The 21,279-nt window shown below is 27.7% G+C and overlaps 1 protein-coding gene across 1 annotated transcript; it reads right to left on the bottom strand.

Moving 5' to 3' along the window:
* Positions 1-784: 784 nt before the first annotated feature.
* On the bottom strand, positions 785-21,204 carry LOC135922321 (cullin-4A-like). The gene is made up of 21 exons (XM_065456707.1): positions 20,833-21,204; positions 20,569-20,788; positions 19,629-19,698; positions 19,509-19,585; positions 19,212-19,374; positions 12,988-13,077; positions 12,770-12,852; positions 12,636-12,703; positions 12,285-12,403; positions 11,215-11,407; positions 10,575-10,612; positions 9,863-9,929; positions 8,362-8,472; positions 7,890-7,975; positions 7,622-7,729; positions 6,923-7,036; positions 6,245-6,356; positions 5,725-5,798; positions 4,805-4,903; positions 4,460-4,612; positions 785-1,029 (listed from the first exon to the last, which is right to left on the bottom strand). The coding sequence occupies exons 1-21, from the start codon at positions 21,128-21,130 to the stop codon at positions 934-936; spliced, it is 2,439 nt and encodes an 812-aa protein (XP_065312779.1). The 5' UTR covers positions 21,131-21,204; the 3' UTR covers positions 785-933.
* Between the last annotated feature and the right edge of the window lie 75 nt (positions 21,205-21,279).

The raw sequence follows: 21,279 nt of genomic DNA, 5'->3' as shown, positions 1-21,279 counted from the left end.
AAGAATCGTTAGTTACATTTGAAGTTATGCCATTTGTCTAACGCGCAACAGGTCTAAATTAATTTTAACAATCTAACTACTAATTGAGTCAACCTTGTGCTGGTGAGTATACACAATTTTTTAAGAATCGTAAAGAGAACACTTTGATTAATGAAAGTCTTGCGATGTAAAGCAGTAGTCCTCAATTATGGTTCAAGTTTTTATCCAGAAAAATATATGCAAGCCTAGAGATTTTGCTCATAGATGGCACATAAGATTGAATATCTATTGGCGAAATCTCGACAATTAGGCAATATTTTCCTGGCTATAATATTGAGTTTCGAGCCGTTTAACAACACTAGATGGCTTAAAGGTTTGGATATTTATTAGCGAAATCACGTGGCTTAGGTTGTATTTATCTAGCTAAAATATTTAAAAATCGGCTCATATGGAGCGACTTTGCATCATTCATGTGACCAAGGCGCCTTCCGCCTAGCTAGCGTTAGTTAATTAGGGAATCTGTTGTAAAGGAGGAGTGTGGTAAAAAGCTTTTGTTTTTTTTAAAAAAAGATCAAAGTTTTTTTCCAAAGAAAAATTTATAAAAACTCGTTTTTGTAAAATTAATCATATTTAACTTCAATTTTGCCATTAAATGTATACATTTAATAAATGATTGATTTTATTATTAAAATATATTATAAACAAAAAAAGGAATTATATTTATCAATTATTTGCTACAAATTTCTGAAATTTTTTCTTTTTACAAAACATGTTTTCGATAATTGTAGAAATATAGAAAATATTTATAATTTACGTGTCGCGGTGTAAAAATAAAATCGACTAATTCATAGTTTTATTTGCGCAAAAAAAATAATTTTAAGTTCTTTTTATTCACATTTATTTTCTCTTCAAAATATATAAAAAAGGTACAAGACAATTTTAGAATTAATTATGTTATGCTACGTAATGATAAGTGTTCGAATTTTCTTTGTCTCTATGCATGTAGTCTCTTTCAATTAAGCTTTCGATCCTTTTCTTTAAATCTGAGGGCTAAAGAAAATTGGATAAAAGATTATATACATTTGGAATGAAATTGTATTTAAAAATGATTATATTTTATATCTTCGCTCATAATCGTTTTTTACAAGGTTTCAAAAATTTGATCTGTTATCATTTAATTAAAATTTCATCAATCAGCCCCATCTGTTATGTCGTCAAATCACCTTTGGCTAACTCCCAAAAAGTAAAAGCAAGTTTTTCTTCCTAATCTAAGCTAAAAAGCTCTGGACTATGTTGTAGTCTTTGCATTATGGGACATTCTGTATCACACCTTCAATTGCTACTGGATATGGTATCCAAGCTGCTGGTTTTTTTGGTTTAAAAATAAATGTTTATAAAACTAAGTTGATGACATCATTATACTCCCCTTCAAATATGAATCTAACGATACAAGGGAGAAAATAGTAGAAGTTCAACAATTAAAATATCTAGGAATGTGGATAGAAAAGGAAATACTAAACTAGACTTAATAGCCAAATTAAATAAAGGCAGAATGAAATATAGATCTTTAATGAAAATATGGAGTTCTAATCAAATATCAATTCCTTTAAAGATTCGATCATTTATAATTATAATATTCCCCTCTATTTTATGGTATAGAAACCTGGAAAGATACTAAACAAGAAAGTAAAAAGATGCAAACTTTCGTTAACAAATGTCTTAGGTATATAACCAAAACATTCTATCCTTATAATACTACGAACTATAATCTTTGGTCCAGATGCGACACCCTCCCTCTATATAGACTGGGTGAATATAGAAAAAAAGTATTAGGGCATATTCTCAGACAAGCCAAACAACCTAGTTTATCAAGCTCTTTTTATTATCCCTTTGGATGAGACATCGCTAAACCTTTCATATCCTATAAAAATAGTTGGTTTGGGAGATTAAAGCGATCATTATCGGAAATAGCTTTATCTTGAGCATTCATACAACGTTATTCTTCTGATAGGAAAACTTACAAAATTGTACTAAGACTTATCTATGAACACTTGACGAATAACTGATGAGAATATACCTGAAAGGCTATTGTGTGGAAAGGAAGTCATTTATTCTAGATAAACAAGTCAAGAAGAGTAAGTTTGTATTTTTAGATTTAGAATAGCTTCAAGAGCATTATGTCCCTTCCTAAATGAAACTATTGAATCCCCATAATCTCGTTCCACAAAAGGTTTGAGGCGATTTAGGATAATGTTAGTGAAAATCTTATAGATTATAGAATTCAGTGAAATTCCTCTCCAAATACTCTAGAGCTTTAGGATGCTTAGTTTATGGGAAATTAATTAGGACAGCCGTTAGCCAATCACTAGGGCAGGCCCCTTCCTTCCATACTCTCGTTATGATTGGGAAAATTTCGGCGGATAATATAGGGTCAGTTTTTAAATATTCACTATGAATATTATCTTGTCCACACGCCTTGTGATTTTTTAGTTTCTTTATTATACTTATTATTTCACTCTTAATAGGATTTAAGATTCTATTTGTATTTGGGAATAAGGTAGAGGGAAATGTGTAGATGAAGATGTAGTATTATGAGTAATATTATCTTGTGGGAGAATTAATTGCTGGGGGCCTAATATTATCTTGTGGGAAAATTAATTACGGGGGCCAGAGGTTCGAAGAAGATGGACCATGGTGAACGTAAGAAGGCCTTGGTTTGGTAAATGTAATAAATATAATAGTCGTCAAATCCCTACAAGATTACGCGATTATCAGACTTAATTTAATATTTTATTTTATATTGATCCAGGTCATACTGCATGGAATGGGAACCAAGCCCCTCTACCTATGAATTTATATAAAATCAATCCACATCGCTGTCTAGAAGATTAAGTAATTTTAAATGGCCCATAACTAATAATAAAAAAATGTTAATTCATAAATTTAAATATGCATAAAACATTATTTATTATTACCATATGATAATAGTTAAATAGTCTATAATAATGCACCCTAGTTGAGCGTTTTAAACGCAAATAATGCATTTCAAATAGTAACGTGCAGATTGGTGAAAATACCGCTTGAGGTTAGAAACCATTTTAAAAAACGCAAACTAATTTACATATTTTTCAATACTTTTTATTTATCTCATTTGGAACCTTTGCTCTCCGACCAGTATTTTTCGGTTTATTTTTCGCAAAATAAGCCCATATTATTGTTTAATTATATGTAAATCAAATTATACATCGATATAAAATTCAAAAAAAAATTAACTTATCTTTTTAAAATGGATTATTTAGAAATTAATGAAATAAAAAAGGCAGACGATAATATAATTTACAAAAACCATTTCTTTTTTTATAACTTAATTAAAATTTTAGACGATACTAAAAAAAAATCAATCAATTTCAATTTAAATAAGCGATGCATTACGTTTTATTATTAAAAAAAATATGGCAAAACGCAAACCAGTTTGTACGCATTATAATTATACTTGTGAAATAACAGGAATAGATGCCTTAATTATAGAATTTAAGGTAAGGTTCATTTATAGCAAATGCGTTTTGTTCAAGCGGATCGGTATTTAACGCTATTTAAATCACAGATAATTCTTCACAGCGATAATAATTTTTCAAATATATCGTAACATATGTTTTTCAAATTATCATAACGTTTTCATCGTTTCGATATATAAATTATACCTATTTTTTAGCTTGCTATTGTAAATAACGCAGCGTTAAATACTACTAGTTTGAACAAAATGCGTTTACAATGAATGAGGCGTAAAGATTAAAAATGCAACCGCTAGTTTACAAATGTAAAATAATATATATAATATTTTTTTCTTATTTATATGAAATCTTATTTTTTTAAAAAAAAGATATATAGGGCAAGCAACCAATGACATATATAATACCTAAACTGACGATTCATTCATTAAAATGCATTTTTAAGCGTCGTTAAAAGCAAATCAGCTGGACCCGCCATTTTGGTAACACATGTAATTATTCTCATGTTATAAACTACAATTAAATTGATAACTTACTTCCTTATTATCTCGATGATCCGGTAATTCTCTAATAAAGTTTGCATCAGATATAGGAATAAATTAGGCTCATTATAAAATTTTAATAATGATTAGTGAAACAAAGATGGCGTCTCCAGTTGATTTGCATTGATGTACACTTTTAATGAATGAATCGTCAGTCTAGGTATTATATATGTCATTGCAAGCAACTAAGTCATCCGTCATTGTTAATTTCTAGTTCTCATAGTTCGATATAAAAATATTTTATCCGCTTGAAATTGAATGATGTTAAAAATAAGGTATTATCCGTTTTTGTTTGAAATAATAACTGGGATAGAACCCTCCCAAAAATGTCTATCATAAAATTTACAACTCTCATTATTTCGAGAAGAAAAAAATTATTAACCAAACAACATTATGCATTTTAAATAAATAATTAAAATTTTCAAAAACCTTGACAGGAAATTTAAGTTGATTATAAAGCTCCGACATTAGCAAAGCGTGCGTCAACGTTTTACGCGTTTTCATGGTTCTCACTATCGCCGCGTCTATTTGGTATTGCCTGTCTTGAAAAACTCTTTCTTGAGTCGACGTATTTTCTTCTTTCTGCGCAGACCCATAAATAGGTAACAAATAACATTTTATTCTTTAAAAAAAATCTTCGAGAAGAAAAAAGAAGAAACCTAACGTGGGTAAATGCTATAATTTAATTTCTTTCTTTTTTAAAAAATCCCGCTTTTTGATAGCTGCCTTTTCTAATATTTTATTCTCAAAAATATAAATTACAAATTTTAGTACCGTTTCTTTCATCTGAATCTGATTTATTTTGATACGGAAAAGTTTATGGCTAAATTTGGGGTTATAAGCGAACACGTCGGTTTCTTCGACGTCTTTTCCCTTTATAATTTTTTTTAAAAAAAAGTAATTATTACCTTTTATTTTTTTAATTTTATATTAAGCTTTAAATTTATTTTTCATGCACCTAAAGTTGTTTGAAGGACAGTTATCAAAAATAAATTAGAGCTTAACAAAGAGTAAAAGTTTTAAGTGAAGGTAGTAAAAAAAATTACCGATTAATTTTTTCTTCTTCTAAACGATTAAAATATATCAATCAAAAAATTATATATGGCATCAGATTTAATATAAATCAATAAGGAGTAAGCAACTTCGTTTTCTTACTAGACAAAATAGTGGCAAGTGGGCAGATTCTATAAAAAAAATCATTTAACAGCTTATGACATTTACAGAGCCTTTTTTTTACGTTTTAAGACTTTCAAAAGTTACAAAAAGGAAAGAAAAAAATTCAAATACAATAGATGCAAAAGCACTAGGAGACCCCGTCGATCTTTTCTGCTAATTTAAGACCCGAAAAACCTCTTTTAATGTTGTTAAAACACAAAAAAAACGAATATGTAAATAATTAGGTATGTAAAATATGAGATAACTTAATTAAAATGTGCTATTTTTTAAAAAAAATTAACCAATAGGAGTTTGCCAGTTTAGGAAATTTATTTAAGTTTCTATTGAAAAATCAATATAGGTTATAAAAGAAATTATCATTTTAAACGTAGTTAAGTATGATCAAAATTTATAATTTTTTTAAAAAAAATCCTGTCACTTTTCGCTTCTAATCTATTTTTAATTACAAATGTCTAACAACACTTTAAGACAATTGCTTAGATTAAACAAAACAAAAAAAAGGTTAATGCAAAATTTACTTGGGGAATCTTTTTCAAAACCCTGGCTTTACCACAAGCCAAAGATTGCAACGTCCGTCTTAATTCTTGAATTTCTTCGAAACAAAATTAAATTGTAATTAATAATGTTTAGCTAATTTATATATCAAAATAAATAAATAAATATATATTTATTTATTTATTGTAATTATGCTTATAACTGAAAATATATATAAAAAGTTGATATTTTTTCTGATCTTCTCTTAAGTATCATTTTATATCTAAAAAAACTTCTTTCTTAAAAATAAATGTCATTAGTTATTAAAGATCATGTTCCATCAGTTCCGGGGTCTGGTAAAAAAAATATATATTTTCAAATAAATAAAAATTGTAGCAATTAGATACATGAGTAAACCGATTATTATCGTTAAATAATTTAATCGTGCCGGTCAGAACCGTCTTTAAAAAAATACTATGAAATGTCAAGACTGTCATAATTTCATAATAATTTATGGCCAATTGTTCTATTCCGACGAGGATAAATAACAAAATAATCGTTAACCTATTGAGGTCGCGATTTTTATTTCGTCAAATGTTAGTTGGTCTTGTTGATTGAAAAGAAGTAAGCATAAAGCCTGGAATAAAGAAACTTGCAACTCCTTTTTAACTGAGCCCTTATTGAGATATAATATATTAATAACATAACAGTTATAGTTAAGTTTTATGCAAAATTTTTTATAAGATGCAATTTTTAAAAAGAGATTTTTCTTTCTCTTTTTCAATTTTTTCTTCTCTCTCTTTCTTACCTACCTACCATTCTTTCTGTTTTACAAAAATGGAAGTGGATTTTTAGAAAGTAACGATTTATAAATATTTAAAAAAATTCAAGAAAAGTAAGGATAAAGCCTGGAATAAAGAAACTTGCAATTCCTTTTTAACTGAGCCCTTATTGAGATATATTATATTAATAACATAACGGTTATAGTTAAGTTTTATGCAAAATTTTTTATAAGATGCAATTTTTAAAAAGAGATTTTTCTTTCTTTCTTTTTTAATTTTTTCTTCTCTCTCTTTCTTACCTACCTACCATTCTTTCTGTTTTACAAAAATGGAGGTGGATTTTTAGAAAGTAACGATTTATAAATATTAAAAAAAATTCAAGAAAAGTTTAATTATTATCACTGGCGCGAATTTAAGTATGGCTCCATAAAATAAAATAAAAAGGTATTTTTGTTTTTACATTTTCAAAACTGGCTTTTAATACGCAATGGCCAAGGGTAGACTGCCATCTTAACTTTCTGCCCGTATGTTTATTCAGGTAAAATTTTTGGAAAGATTCTTGATATTCAGACATCTTTTATATGAAAAAAAAATAAATATTACAGAAAAATATTTTTTTCGCATGATAGCAAATTATATGATATGCGATTCTAGGCCATAAATATAGGTAGAAAGGTATAGGGTAATTTGGGAGCTTGGACCTTTTCAACTATGACCGTGAAATTGTTTTAACAAAATTCGTTCCATACCAATTGATAATATGCAATTAAAAGTAAATTGTGAAAAAAAATGAATTAAATATTATATAATTTTTCCTATTTACTATATCTATTTATATATATACATTTGCTTTAAGTGATAAATAAACTATATTCTAAAATTAATGTAAGATTTTTGAAAAAAAATTATATACAATATAGTATGTATACACGTTATTTTCGCCGAATATATAAATATTTACAAAATTTTCAAAAAAAAATGATCCAACGTTGAGCCCCATTACACCTTTGAGGTGAAAATTTACAGTGATATATAACCTAATTTTTTTAGAAATATTTGTTAATAAAATATCAGTATTTTTTTATAATTTTAAAAATGAATTGAAATTAATAATTAGTTTCAAAAAATAAAAACCGATTGCACAATACATTTATTATACCTTAGGTGGCATAACAACTTCCATTGGTGCATAAGTGGGCCAATATCCCATAGTTAGGATGTTTACTGTCAAGTCTATGTCCTCGGATAAGGGATGATTTTTTAAATACTGTATATAAAATTAATGATTTATAATAAACAATGCATTTTATTTTAAAATGTGGCATTATTATTCTTTCTTTCCTTCCTTCTTTCCTTGGTAAGTGAATTAATTATGCTTTAAATGGAAATATAAAATAATTTGATATGTTATTCTTTAAGTAAAAAACTTGTTTAAAGGTGATCATAATGTCTTTTGAGAGGTCCATATCTTTAAACATTCCTTCTAGCTTGCAGGTATATCCACCACCGCATTCTATTGGAACGTATATACAATTATAATAACATAGTAAAAGTTTTATCTAACCGACTATTTCATTAACCGATTACACTTTATAAATGACTACTCTCATATCACATTTCATTCAAGTAAATAATGTTCAGAAATTCTAATTCTGGCGAAGGAATATATAAAATCTTTTATTGACCCAACTGAAATCTTTTTAAGAAAATAACTAGTAAATAATATCGCGTTAAGGTTTTGGACCCGCCCATTTTATTTTAAAATGAACTAGGGCTCACCATCTTGCAATGCTATTATATTTTTCTATTAAAAATCTTTAAACCAGCTTAGTAGTAAGCGTGTTCAAAGAGTTATTATTATTAATCTTAATATTTTCTTTCTTTCTAATAAGTAGTTACCTTGTTTGAGTTTGGACAACATAGACTTCTCGGCATCGACCGATGCGCTTTTACCGACTAGTAGTCTCTTTGCCAGATCTTTTTTGTAGAATGCTTCAAATACGTCCTTGCCTAACGGATTAATTTATAAAATATATATACCATTTTTGAGAGGAGGGAATGTAAGTAAAATAAACTCATAACTTTTTTGGCATTTATTAACCTTGCCACCAACTATGAATCAACGAAACGTCTCCTGGGCTAAGTGTATAAGTAGCGAAATCGCCCAATTTTAATTTTTCCCATTTCCGATATCAAAATTAATTTTATTATCATCATCTCGCATTCCTCTCGCATAATTTCAACAAACAAATGCCAGGCTTGCCTTCCGCAGACTTCCATTTACACCACTATAACTTTATTTCTCTTAATCCTTCGCTTCCAACTATAACCTTTATATATATTTTAAACCTTTCCCTTCCATAACAATTCTTAATCCAAGTAATTTACTCTTGAATTCTGTTTCACTCTTTGCTATCAGTAAATCATCGGCATATAATATTTACCACGGGAGCCTTTCATGCATTCCTCTAGCTACTATCTCCATTACTATAATAGAAAGTTTAGAACTGAAAACGGACGTACCCAATCATTGATTAAAAATTTCTACAATTGAACCACAGTTTATGCCTCTTCATACATCACCATCAAGGCATATACTAGCCTCCAAGCCTGACTTTCTCAGGGTCTACTTCGATCTTGCATTGTACTTGCTGTCAAAAAGAGAAGTCTGCAGAAGGCAAGCGCGATATTTATTTGTAGAAAGTGGATGTAAAATAATGATAATATCAATTTTAATATCAGAAATAGAACAACTTTGGACAGTGGGGAAGTTATGCTACTTAGGGGAACGGAGGTGGCCATGATTAGATATGCATGAAAGGTGATCCCAATTCCAACTAATAAGAATTTCTCGCTAGCTGTGTGAGAAGTTGTATAATACACGGCAGCGAGGGGCAATTAAGGTGAGATGAGAATAGTTAGATGGAAATATCTCTGGGAAAGAAATGAGAGAAGGGATTGGGAGAAATAGGCAGAGATAATTTGGACATGAAGACAAAGGACGATTGGGGGAATAGATATCATCTAGAGGAAGTAAGAAATCAAGACCTAGAGGGTTACCTAAGACAAGTTAGGCTGGTAGATAATAACATGAAAATGATAGACTTAACCAGTAGTAATGCCAGGACAGCGAAAACTCGAGACAGAGAGGAAATACCCTGGAGAACCTGGAAAAGGGCCGCTAAACAAAGAGAAGACATTCATTTTAAATTTTAAAAATTGTTTTTACAACATTATAAAACAAATGTATAAAGTAAACAAATCAATGTGGCTGATAGGATATACGCCACCATATATGGACCCATTAATTAATCTTATAAAAATTGTAAAAAAAAAATCGCAGCGTATTAAAATATATTAACACATTATAGTAACGAATATACATATTATAAGTGCATACCGTGTATAAAACGGAAAATTACCATAATTTTGTCCAAAATTTTTTCTAATTCGTCTTCAGTTGACTCCTTGTTAATTAAAAAATAATAATAATTAAATATTATATTTACAATGTATTAAATTTAGCTTAAAAAAAAGTTAACAGACTTAATAAGGAGAAGAAAAAAAAATTAAAATATAAGTGTATACAAAAATGATGTTGGGTAAACATTGTGGAACTTTGATAATAATTAAACTTGAACAATCTTTTTTTTCTACGCATTGTCAAAATGTCAACTATATATTTTTTTTAAATTTTTTAATCACACCACTATTTGTTTGACAAAAATAAAAACTTCTATCAAGGACCTGCCAGTTCTGCTCGGAAATTCGGTTTGTAAAACGGCATGATTTTAAAAATCCGAGCGAATAGAAGAAATTTTAAAATCCGGGTTTGGCCCAGAAAGTCGATTTTTACTGATTATGTAGTGCTGTTAGACGGTTCAATTTAGCCGATTTGTTAAAATGGGCTAACTCAGAATTTTACTTAAAAGGTAAATTACCTAAGCTTGGAAATTCCGCTTATAGATGAGTAGAAGGATCTGGATCTATTGACGAAATTTCAAGGCTTTAGCCGTTTTTAGAAATAAGCTAAATCGAGCCGTTTTAAAATACTAGTCATATGGTTCATAAAATTATAAATACCTAAATTTAAAAAAAATATATATAATTACCTTATTGCCGGCTCTTAGTTTGAGATCGACATATTTTGCTATAAATATTATTTTTTCAACAAAAATTAAAATATTTTATAATACAAAATTTTTTAAGATAGCATGTTTAAACAAAAAGATGATAAATAAATCTAATACTGTATTTTTTAAAAAAAAAGTATTATTAAATGTTTGATACAAAATGTCATTTGGAAAAAAAACTACCATATTATCATTATGGTGACATGAAACAAAGCTGGTCTCATTCTCATTCATTAAATGTTGACAAGAGAGAGACCAGAGAGATTAATTGAGCTAAAGTTTCTTTCTATCTTTAACTTTTCTTTACTTCCTTATCTATTTTTAAATAATAGTTCCATCTTAAGTTGATGTAATAAAGATGTTATATCCAGTAATAACACATTATACAAGTAATTACAACACGTAAAATAAATAATAACATAGCGTTGTTAAAAGGCTCGATTTCTAAAAGCGGCTATTTTAGCCAAACATTTTATACAAGCCTCGATAAAAACCTTTCTATCATCTATGATTAAAATCTACAGACTTGCGTAATATTTTTTTTAGTTAAAATATTAGGCCAGCCGTTTTCAAAAATTGAGCCGTTTAACAACTTTAATGATGATTTGAAAATATGAACCGATAAGCTCGGCGGGTTTATTGGGTCTTTGGTTGATGAAATTTTCGAACGATTCTTTGACGGCGAGGGTAAATTTTTCATTATAATCAAAGCAGTCCTCGATCAAATCATCTAATCTTTCCTTGAAATCCAACAAATCCTGAACCATCGATGCGTCCTGATCAGAATCCATGACTAATTCTCGCCCTTTAACCTTTTGAATATTTTTGTTTTATAATATACAATGAAAAATACTTTCAAGACATCTAGTTTTTCTTGAGTATTTTATGATTTCATTCTTTAATTACAAATTTACTCTGTCGATAAGATTTCAGGCGGTTGCCTGAGTCTGTTATTCTCTTTTAAAGAGTCATCTGGAACTTTTAAGTAAGAAATGTAAAACTAAAATTATTTTAAAAAAAATGTAATTGGGCCAAAAGCCTTCAAAAAAACGTGTATGAAACATTCCTATAAAAATTCCTTACCTAAAGTCCCTCTCCTGCAAAAATTCTGGATAGGTCTATCTATGCCAACCCATTAATATAAAAGTTTATACTTACATTTTTAAAATAAATTACCCTAAACTTTAACCCTAACATATTTACTAAGCTACATGCTTGAGAAAGTTGGATTCAGAAAAAAAATTGTTATAAGATAAAGCTCAAAACCTTAGAAAACTAACATGGTAACTGTTCAAATTAGACAAACCTGCAAAATATTGTTATAAACTGCCTTATAATTCTTAATAATTTTTCTAAGAAACTATGCATTATCATATTTTTTGAAACAAGATATCCTTTAAAATTTAATTCAACAAAATAGGCTAAAACCTATGAACTATAAGATAGGGATAAAAGTAATATTAATAAGGTGTAAATACTTTTTGTTTTGTTGGCCCTTTATGTGATATATATACACCCACCCCCCCCCCCAGAACCAAACAAAAATGCCCTAACAATGTTTTTCTAAATAAAAAACTATTTAGAATTCTATCCGGAATTAAAAACAGCTAGGCCATAGTTTCATTCAAATTTTTTTAAAAAAATTGTCAACAATATAAGATATATTAATAAATTTATAACTTATACTACTTTTATATATGCTGAAAAATGAGTGCATAGTTCTTTAAGCCCATTCGGAATCTTAGAGAGCAATTGATACATTAAAGCCAATTCTGAATACCTATTTTGATTGAGCATTGAGTCCAGACCTATTTTTTATAAAGGATTAAAATTATATCTCTAAAAAAGCCATTCTGGTAACGGTTTTTAGATTTCGTCCTGTTTCGATCATTAGATTAAATTCGGTTTCTGTAAACCTTAGTTATACCCTTTTTTAAAAAAATCCCGTTTATATTTCTAAATAGCTCCGATTCACATAAGGCCCGGTTTTAAGGGGAAGGGGGAGGCTAAAGCATATTATTTTGAATAATAAAAATTAACCTTTAGTTAACATTAAGTTAAGATGATCTTCCAACAATCTTCTTTCTACGGTCTGTATTAATAAGGATCTATATTAAATATTTTTTTTAAAAAAGTATTAATTCCAGTTTAATAATATGATCGATCATTATTACTTGGAGGAATGGTCTAAGTAATGAATAATTCTCTCATTTTCCTCGTTCAACCTCTTTTTAACGTAGTTGAGATAATCTGGAATCTTTAAAAATTATACTATTAATTATAAACTATAAAAGTTTATAATACAAATAAAAAATATTATCTTTGTTAAAATTTATTATAATACAAAATGTTCATAATATATTTTTTTTCGTTAATTTAAAATTAAATATACTTCCAACTCATTGATGTATTGCCGTCCTTCCCTGTCGTATAAGTCGTCGGTAGCTTTAATAAATGCGGGTTGAAAGCTTGAAGTATACATCTATAAGTTTTAATTTTTTTACAAAAAAATATGTATAAATAATTTTGTATAATAACAATATTTATTAAGAGATTCACTGTTCCAAATTTTTCTGCTGGTTCCAATTAGAAACCGGCAAAATACTATCCTGCTCCTGTGGAGGAAAAAAAATATTTTTTAGCTTACTTCATTCCTCATTTTTGTTTCTCATCTAACCTGGTTAATTTTTTCTTTTAATTATTGTTAATTTTATATTTATAATAGTTTTTTTATATATAGAAATGAATGATTGGAACAGCATTTAATATAATAAATTGATTCTTAGAAACGCTGATAATATAACACATCTCTAATATATATATATATATATGGTGAATTTCATATAAAATCAACAAAAAAAAGTCGATTCTCATTCTCAACCCGACCCCCTCAATTTTTTTTAATATATTGGTAGTATATACTATAACTAAAAGAAAAAAATGAAATTTTAGCTCCCAACACTATACTTATAAGATAAGTTATGGGCCTTTAAAGCGCGGAAAAATGGAATGCACCTCGTTTATTTTCAAATATCTCGAGATATAATTATGTAAGAGCAATAATTTAAATTTTAATCTATAGCTTAAAAATAGCTCTTTAATATTATATATAAATATGATAGAAATCTGATTAATATCTCGAATGTATAAAATCGAAAATAGCGATAGAAAAAAAAGGTATTTTTTTGCCTGTAGATAGATATCTACTTTTTTTATATTTATACAAAATCCGAGACTGGGCTGAATATGGGTCAAGGAGTTATGACCCTTTATATGGCTAAAATTGATCAAATTTAACATAAATATCATTATATTTAAATTAAATGAATAGTTATTGTTTAAGATGATTTCTCTTATTTTATCTTAAATTAGTTCCTTTTTTTATCACTCTTTTGCTTAGCCTCAAATACATAAAATCAAAAGAGTTTTTTTTAAGTCCCTTTTTTGTTTGATTTAATTAGAATAGAGGTAAAAACATATGGTTTTTGTGTTTTCTGTTAATCAGGGGTTTCTCATACTTTTAGATTCCTTAGTAAAGTGTTCAAATCGTTGTAGTTCTTATTGTGGCTGATTTTTTATTTATTAGGTAACTTTCTAGGATTTTCTGATATGATAATAATTATATTCAACAATTAAGTTTGAAAATAAAATATATGTGTAAAAATCTTCTAAAATATACAATTATTATTTTTTTTACATATCCTTGACACATAATTATAATAAAACCTTCAAAGAAAAAAAAATGTTACAATTATGACATCTCACCCCCCCCCCCCCAATGAGGAGGAGCTATTAGTTATTTTGCTGATTTTTTCTTCCTCCATTTCTAGAAGCACGTTTTCAAATTTTTGTACCCCCATAAACGAAGCGAATCTGAGTCCTTTTTGGTAACGTCATCATCGGTACATATTTAGGAATTATACCCGACACCGGCGTTGAAACAGATGCTCCACGGGTTCTATAATATGCTCCCGTGTTCCCGCTTTGGACATCCTATACGCTCTTCTGTTAGGAATGGATCCGATAGCTATACATTGCAGAGCCTTGTGCCCCAATCCTCCACATAAAAAACACCGAATATTCGCCGGAGGTGTACGTTGAGGAGCAACCATAATTATGCACCGGATGATGACGCTATCGAAAAGGGTAGAGTAGAGCAGTTCAGATTCGAAGTTTATGGAGGTACAAAAATATGAAAACATGCTTCTAAGAATGGAGGAAGAAGAGGTCAGCATATAATGGTTCCTCCTCATTGGAGGGGTGAGATGTCATAATTGTAACATTTTTTTATATGTTTTATTATAATTATGTGTCAAGGATATGTAAAAAAAAAAAAATTGTATATTTGCATTTTTTTTCCGATATAATTATTATTTTTGAAAAAAAAGAATTTAAAAATTTAATTTGAAAGTAAAATATTTATGTAAAAATCTTCTAATAAATCCTAGAAAAAGTTACATAATAAAAAAAAGAATCAGCCACAGTAAACTACAACATTTCATTAATTACAAATTATATATTTAGGTCGCGGACGTCCTGAATCCGGAGGTATAATTATAGAGTTCCTAAAAATATAGGGGGAGGGGGGGGTTTGGTTTTATCCCCAATTATGTAAGATAAAAATAATACTACTCCTCTTCGCGAAAACGTTCTTTTTTACACTTTGCGCCAATTTTATTTTAATTTATAATTGCGCCTTTTTATTTTCCCTATAAAAGGGACTGATTTTTATGTTCATGATTATCATATATTTTAGGTTATAAATTTATATATAATTAATTGCGTGTTATAAAAGTCTATTATTTTTACGATTTAATAAAATATTGAGTTCGGAAATATTTATAGTTGTAATTAATTGTATTTTATAAAGGTCTAATTTTAGATTATTTTTGTGGTTTGACAAAAAATTAATATCGAGTTAATCATGACCCTTTCCAGATCTCAAGGATTAGAGGATCCTTCAGTTTCCCATGAATGTAACATGATCAATGTACCGAAGCCCTGTTACTATGTAATATAATGTTATTTAAAAATTATGTCTAAATGATAGGCCCTTACTTTTTTTTTATCTTTAACAAAATTGCTTTATTTAACACTTTGGTTACATTTTCTCTCAAAATTACTTGACAAAATAATATTAAATATTTTATTTTTAAAATAATCAACCAAAATTAAAATTTCAATAAATGTCATCATTTTTAATCGATAAATTTACCTAGATATTGTAGTTTTCGTAACTCCTAATCTGTAGCTTTTGTATTAAACATAATTTAATTTAAAAAATTTCTAATTTATCATTTCATTTTATATAATAACTTCGAATACAACAAATTTAAAATAACCTTTTATCACCAATATAACACACTTCATCAGAATTTTAAGCTTATTTTAATAGGCGTGAAATTAAAACTACCAACCAATATTGATAATTATCTCCCTATCAACGATCATAAACACTGTATTGGGCAAAGTCTTTGCAATCCAGCCCAGCCAGGATATTATTTAATGAAGTATAAATTTTGCCCCGGATCTTCAAAAATAGAAAGACAATATATTATTTGACGTGAATTCAATAGATTACATAACATTTAAACAATGGTTGAAGTTGATCGCACTGCCCTCGAAGCGCTGTCAAAATCCGCCAATGAATTTGTAGATTATTTAATCGAAAAATTAAACCATTTAATTCCTCATTCGTTTATAGCTTCAGCAATCTTTATTTCAAAATTCTTTAAAATTCAATTTAAATGTTGGCGAATTTTGGGTTATTGCCAATTTTTCAGAAAATTATGCATTTGTAGTAAAGAACCATGCATAAGAATTCCATTGGACTAATAATCAGGCCACTATGAACCCATTTATGATTTATTATCGTGAGGACGACATTATAAAACATGTAAATTTTGTGGTTATATCAGATTGTTTAGAGCACAATGCATCATTTAATTTATTTCAAATAAAATTGATTCTAAAGAAAAATCTGGCAGAGTGGCCAAGATTAAAAATAAAAAACTTCATTAATTTCTACAATCATAAAAATAATTTTAAGATAAAGGGTGAGTGACATTTTTTTGCAACCGTTCATGGTAAAAGTCCTTGCTACAGTTTAAAGGGCGTTACTAAAAGGTCAGCAGTTCGAGCAAGCTTGCAGCAGCGCCCGTATGAAAATAAAATATTGATAACAATGGATTTATTTAACTATGCAAGAAATAATATCCATGGGGTAAATTATATATTTGCGAGCAATGATGAATATTTTCGTATGGAAAATCACCTTGAAAGCAGATTTTCGAGAGGAAAGCGATTTTCCGGAACACAAAAGTTTCATACTTTTATTCCCCTAGGCGAAAATAAAATAAAAGTCAAAATTCAATGAAATACTTAAGGTGATTTAATATATGATATATTTTAATAATATTTTAAATTATTGATTGTATTATATGTAATTATAGCAATAATTGAGCCAAATGAAGTCATAAATATGTTAGAATTATTTTGTAACATAATATCGAGTGAAATTTTAACCAGAGTGTTAAATAGGGCATATAATCCCACCCACCTCTCAAATATTTTGTTAAAGATAAAAAAAAAAGGTAAGGGCTAATCCTTTAGATATAATTTTTAAATAAATATAATTACAAAAATATTCATTAAATTTAAGATATTTATGCTAAATTTAGTGTTGTAAACGAACGCGTCGCGTCGTTAATGAAGTTCGTTTTTTTGGAAAAAATGATGAACGGCGTTCCTTTTATTTTTGACGAACTTTAAACGTGAACGCGTTCCTTTTTTATGACGAACGCGTTCGAATTTAACGTTCGTTCAATTTTAAAAATATTTTTATTTTTATTTATTTGAAAAATTTAATATTTCCGAATTTTTTTAAAAAATGTATTATTTATATTTTTTAATCGGCTGTGTATTTCCTTTTCACATTTCAATTTTTTTAACACATAATTTATTAATTTGATTATTGTTTATATTTTAATTTAATAGATTAGCATAAGCATGGATATTATTATTTAATCCTCATCATCTGATTCCGAAAATCCAAAATCAGATGAATTATCATTACTATGGCCAAATATGATAAATGTTTTACATTAACATCCTATATTGAAGGAACTAATCCAATGCGTGTAAAATGTGGCCAAAAAGTATTGTATTGTCAAAATCTTCAGGTTCCAATTTAAAACGACATTTGATTTTAATATTAATTATGATTTTATATGATTTAACTAAGTTAAATCATTAAATTTGAAGAAATAATGCATTTGGGATATTTGACCCCACATAATTAAAAAAATTAGTGGCCTCAAATATGGTCAACTATTGATAGACGCCGTATAAAATGGGATTAATATATTAAACCTATCACTCTCAATTATTACATATATTTTATTTTTTTAAAGATTTGAACATATATATAAGGATCAATATGTTCTTTCTGCAATTATAAATCCAGCATTCAAACTTCAATGGGCATGAATAAAACTTCCACAGAACGAACCTATTAAAAATAACCTTATAGCGTTATTGAAAAAAATGCTTTGAAAACCCTAGAGAACTGTTAATTTCGAGATATCCTTTTTATTTGTCGAGAGTAGAGAACGGATTGGAGGAGGATAACTTATCTCAATTTTTTGCAAATAACAAAACAATATGTTTTTAATTAATTCTCCACGTTAAAAGAGCTGTTTATTAAGTATAATACCGCAATTCCCTCATCCGCCCCTGTAGAGCGCGTTTAGGATAATGCCGTATTAACTGCCAAGTGTTCCTGTCTATCAGATAAATATTTTGAAAACAATTGTTATTAAAATTTTATAAGAAAAATTTTTTATAAATAAAAATATCTTTTTATTCGCTATATTATATTATCAAAATAAAACTATATTATTTTTTAACATGGCTAAAATATATTGTATTAAAAAATATAAGTTTATTTATATTAAATTAAATTTAAAAAAAATTTATCATAAAATTTTGAACGGTTTTATGAACGTGAACGCGTTCCTTTTTTTTGAACATGAACTTGAACGTGTTTGATTTTTGTCAATGAACGTTGAACACGTTCGATTTTTTTAGAAATGTTTACAGCACTAATTAAATTTGATCAATTTTAGCCATATAAAGGGTCATAACTCCTAGAATCATGTTAAGCCCAGTCTAGGACTTTGTACAAATATAAAGCAATGTGATATCTATCCCCAGAAAAAAAAACTATTTTTCTATGAATATTTCGGGTTTTATTCATCCGGTTTTAGATAATAATCAAATTTCTACCATATTTATTAATAAGTCAAATTAAAGAATTATTATTAGGCTATATAATAAAATTTAAACTACTCCTCTAACATAATTATTTCTGGCAATATTTGAAAATAAATGAGGTGGTGCATTTTGTCAAAATTGTATCATTTTTTTTGCTCTTTAAACGCCCATTTCTTAGCGAATAAGCAGTTTTTGGAGATAAAATTTAATTTTTAATCTTAGTTATAGTATATACTACCAATATACAATATTTAAAAAAATTCTGAAGGAGTCAGGTTGAAACCTAGGTTAATTTGATATGGAAGTTCACTATATATATTTTTAAAAAAACATATATTATACTTGTAGATCTAATAACATTCTTATTAAGTTTTTAAGGAGTGTTCTGTCAACATTTTCACCATGTCTTTCCTTTTCAATAATTTTTAGCATACTTTCTATGGTTCTGTTTAAAATATCGGTAACTGACATTATGTGTTTGTGAAACAATTCTAGACCTAAATCCCTTAATTGTTAGCATAAATATTTAAATATATAAAATAATAAAAATTAAGGTTATATAGATGATAAACATGTTAAAGAAGTAAGATATATATATTTAATAGCTAATGCATTGTAATTCTATTCTAATTGACTAACCATATATTGAGTATCATAGTGTTTTGCAAAACATAAGATGATCTATCAAGATATAAAAATATGTTGCTGATAATTATCTAAGTAAAACATTTAAAATAAATAACAAAAAAAAGAGTCTACCATCTGTTGACAAAACTTTCCCCAAAAAGTGTTCAAATTATTTAAGAAGCTGTTATAATCCATAAATTCTGTAAAATTAGATACTAGTTAAGGAAGTTATAATATGGCCTTACAAATACAATTAAACCTATTATATACTATTACTTTTCTTTAATGTAATAATTTAAAATTATATTAGAAAAACACAATTTAAGATATTTATCAGAGATGTAATGGAGTTCCACCCACTTATGACTAATAATAGAATGGGTGGGTGTGTATGGGTTTTTTAAAAAGATTATAAACATTGGGCAAGTGAGTATATGTTATAAAATAATTTAAACCAATTGGTATGAAGATATTTGGGTTAAACCCCACTTATTGCATACCTATAATTTGCAGACCCCACCTTGAACAGGCCGTAAAATGGTATGATATTAAAAATCCAGGCTAGACTTAAAAATAAAATTACAAATCAGGGCCAGGCCTAAAAATGATTTTATTAAACAAAATTCAGGCTAGGCCAAATAAAGTTCTATCAATTAACCCTTCATAGCAAAAGTGAAAAATTTTTATGAAAGACTAAGTGGAGTTTCTTGGACCCCAATTTAGGTACACATTAAATAAACTCTAATTTAGTGACTTGGTTATTTTTTTTAATTGTTATTTTAAAATCTTATGGTAGCTTTTACCAAGATTCAAAAAAACAAAAAATTATTTAATTGTTGAAATTTAAAAAGTCCAAGCTTTAAATTGATTAATTAAAAGTTTCCTGCTATGGCAGGCTCAAAAATAAAGTTGCCAGGGCTGGGCCAATATAAATATTAAAATGTAGGGGGTCAGGTTTGAAAATGGGGTAAAAAAAAATTTTAATCTTGGGTATACCAGGCTTTAAAACTTGACATATGTAATTTTTAAAAGGTTTTAATCAAATATTATATGATATTAAAAAAAAGGATATCCCTTGTATTTTTCTATATTTGACAGAACATAATTTTCACATATAGTTTTTAGTTCTTGATATAACTGTGGTGCCATATTTTGAGCACATAAAATTTCAACACCTTGGTATAATTCTTCCAATGTACACTTAACAGCACGGTTTTCATTTACAGCCATGATTGCATTCTTTAATTTATTCATTATTTCAGGTTGGTAATTATTATGTGTATCTGGCTTGTCTGAAAAAAATAAATATATAATTTACTTTTTATCATATGAGAACCTTTGAGATTTTTAATTATAAGTTTCTTTGCCCCACTTCCAATTTTATTATTTGTTATTGATGTTTTAACTCCATTAGAATTTATAAGGTTTGAAAAATTTGATTGCTTATTAAAAATATCATTCGATATACCTTGATAATATATAGTATTTGGGCTATTTATAATATTATTAGGCATTATAATGTTTAAAGAAGCTAAATTTGGTGATTTTTGAATTTTAAGTTTTTTATTCTTGTGAAAACAGTCTGAATCTTCGGCTAAATCTAGGTGTTTATTAGTGAATTTATGTTTTTCCATTTATTTCCTATCTTATTGGATATTAAACAACAATGTACCTGCATAATTAAGATTTGTCATTAATTAACTATATCCCATATGTTATAACTGAAATGCGAAAGTGTTTTGACAAAATACCGAAATATAAATTTTATATAAAACTAACGAGA

Source organism: Gordionus sp. m RMFG-2023, chromosome 1 (genome assembly GCF_954871325.1).
Source record: "Gordionus sp. m RMFG-2023 chromosome 1, tfGorSpeb1-WG-v2, whole genome shotgun sequence".
Taxonomy (NCBI): domain Eukaryota; kingdom Metazoa; phylum Nematomorpha; class Gordioida; order Chordodea; family Parachordodidae; genus Gordionus; species Gordionus sp. m RMFG-2023.
The sequence above is the reverse complement of the archived record's forward strand: the minus strand, read 5'-3'. Positions and strand labels throughout refer to the sequence as shown.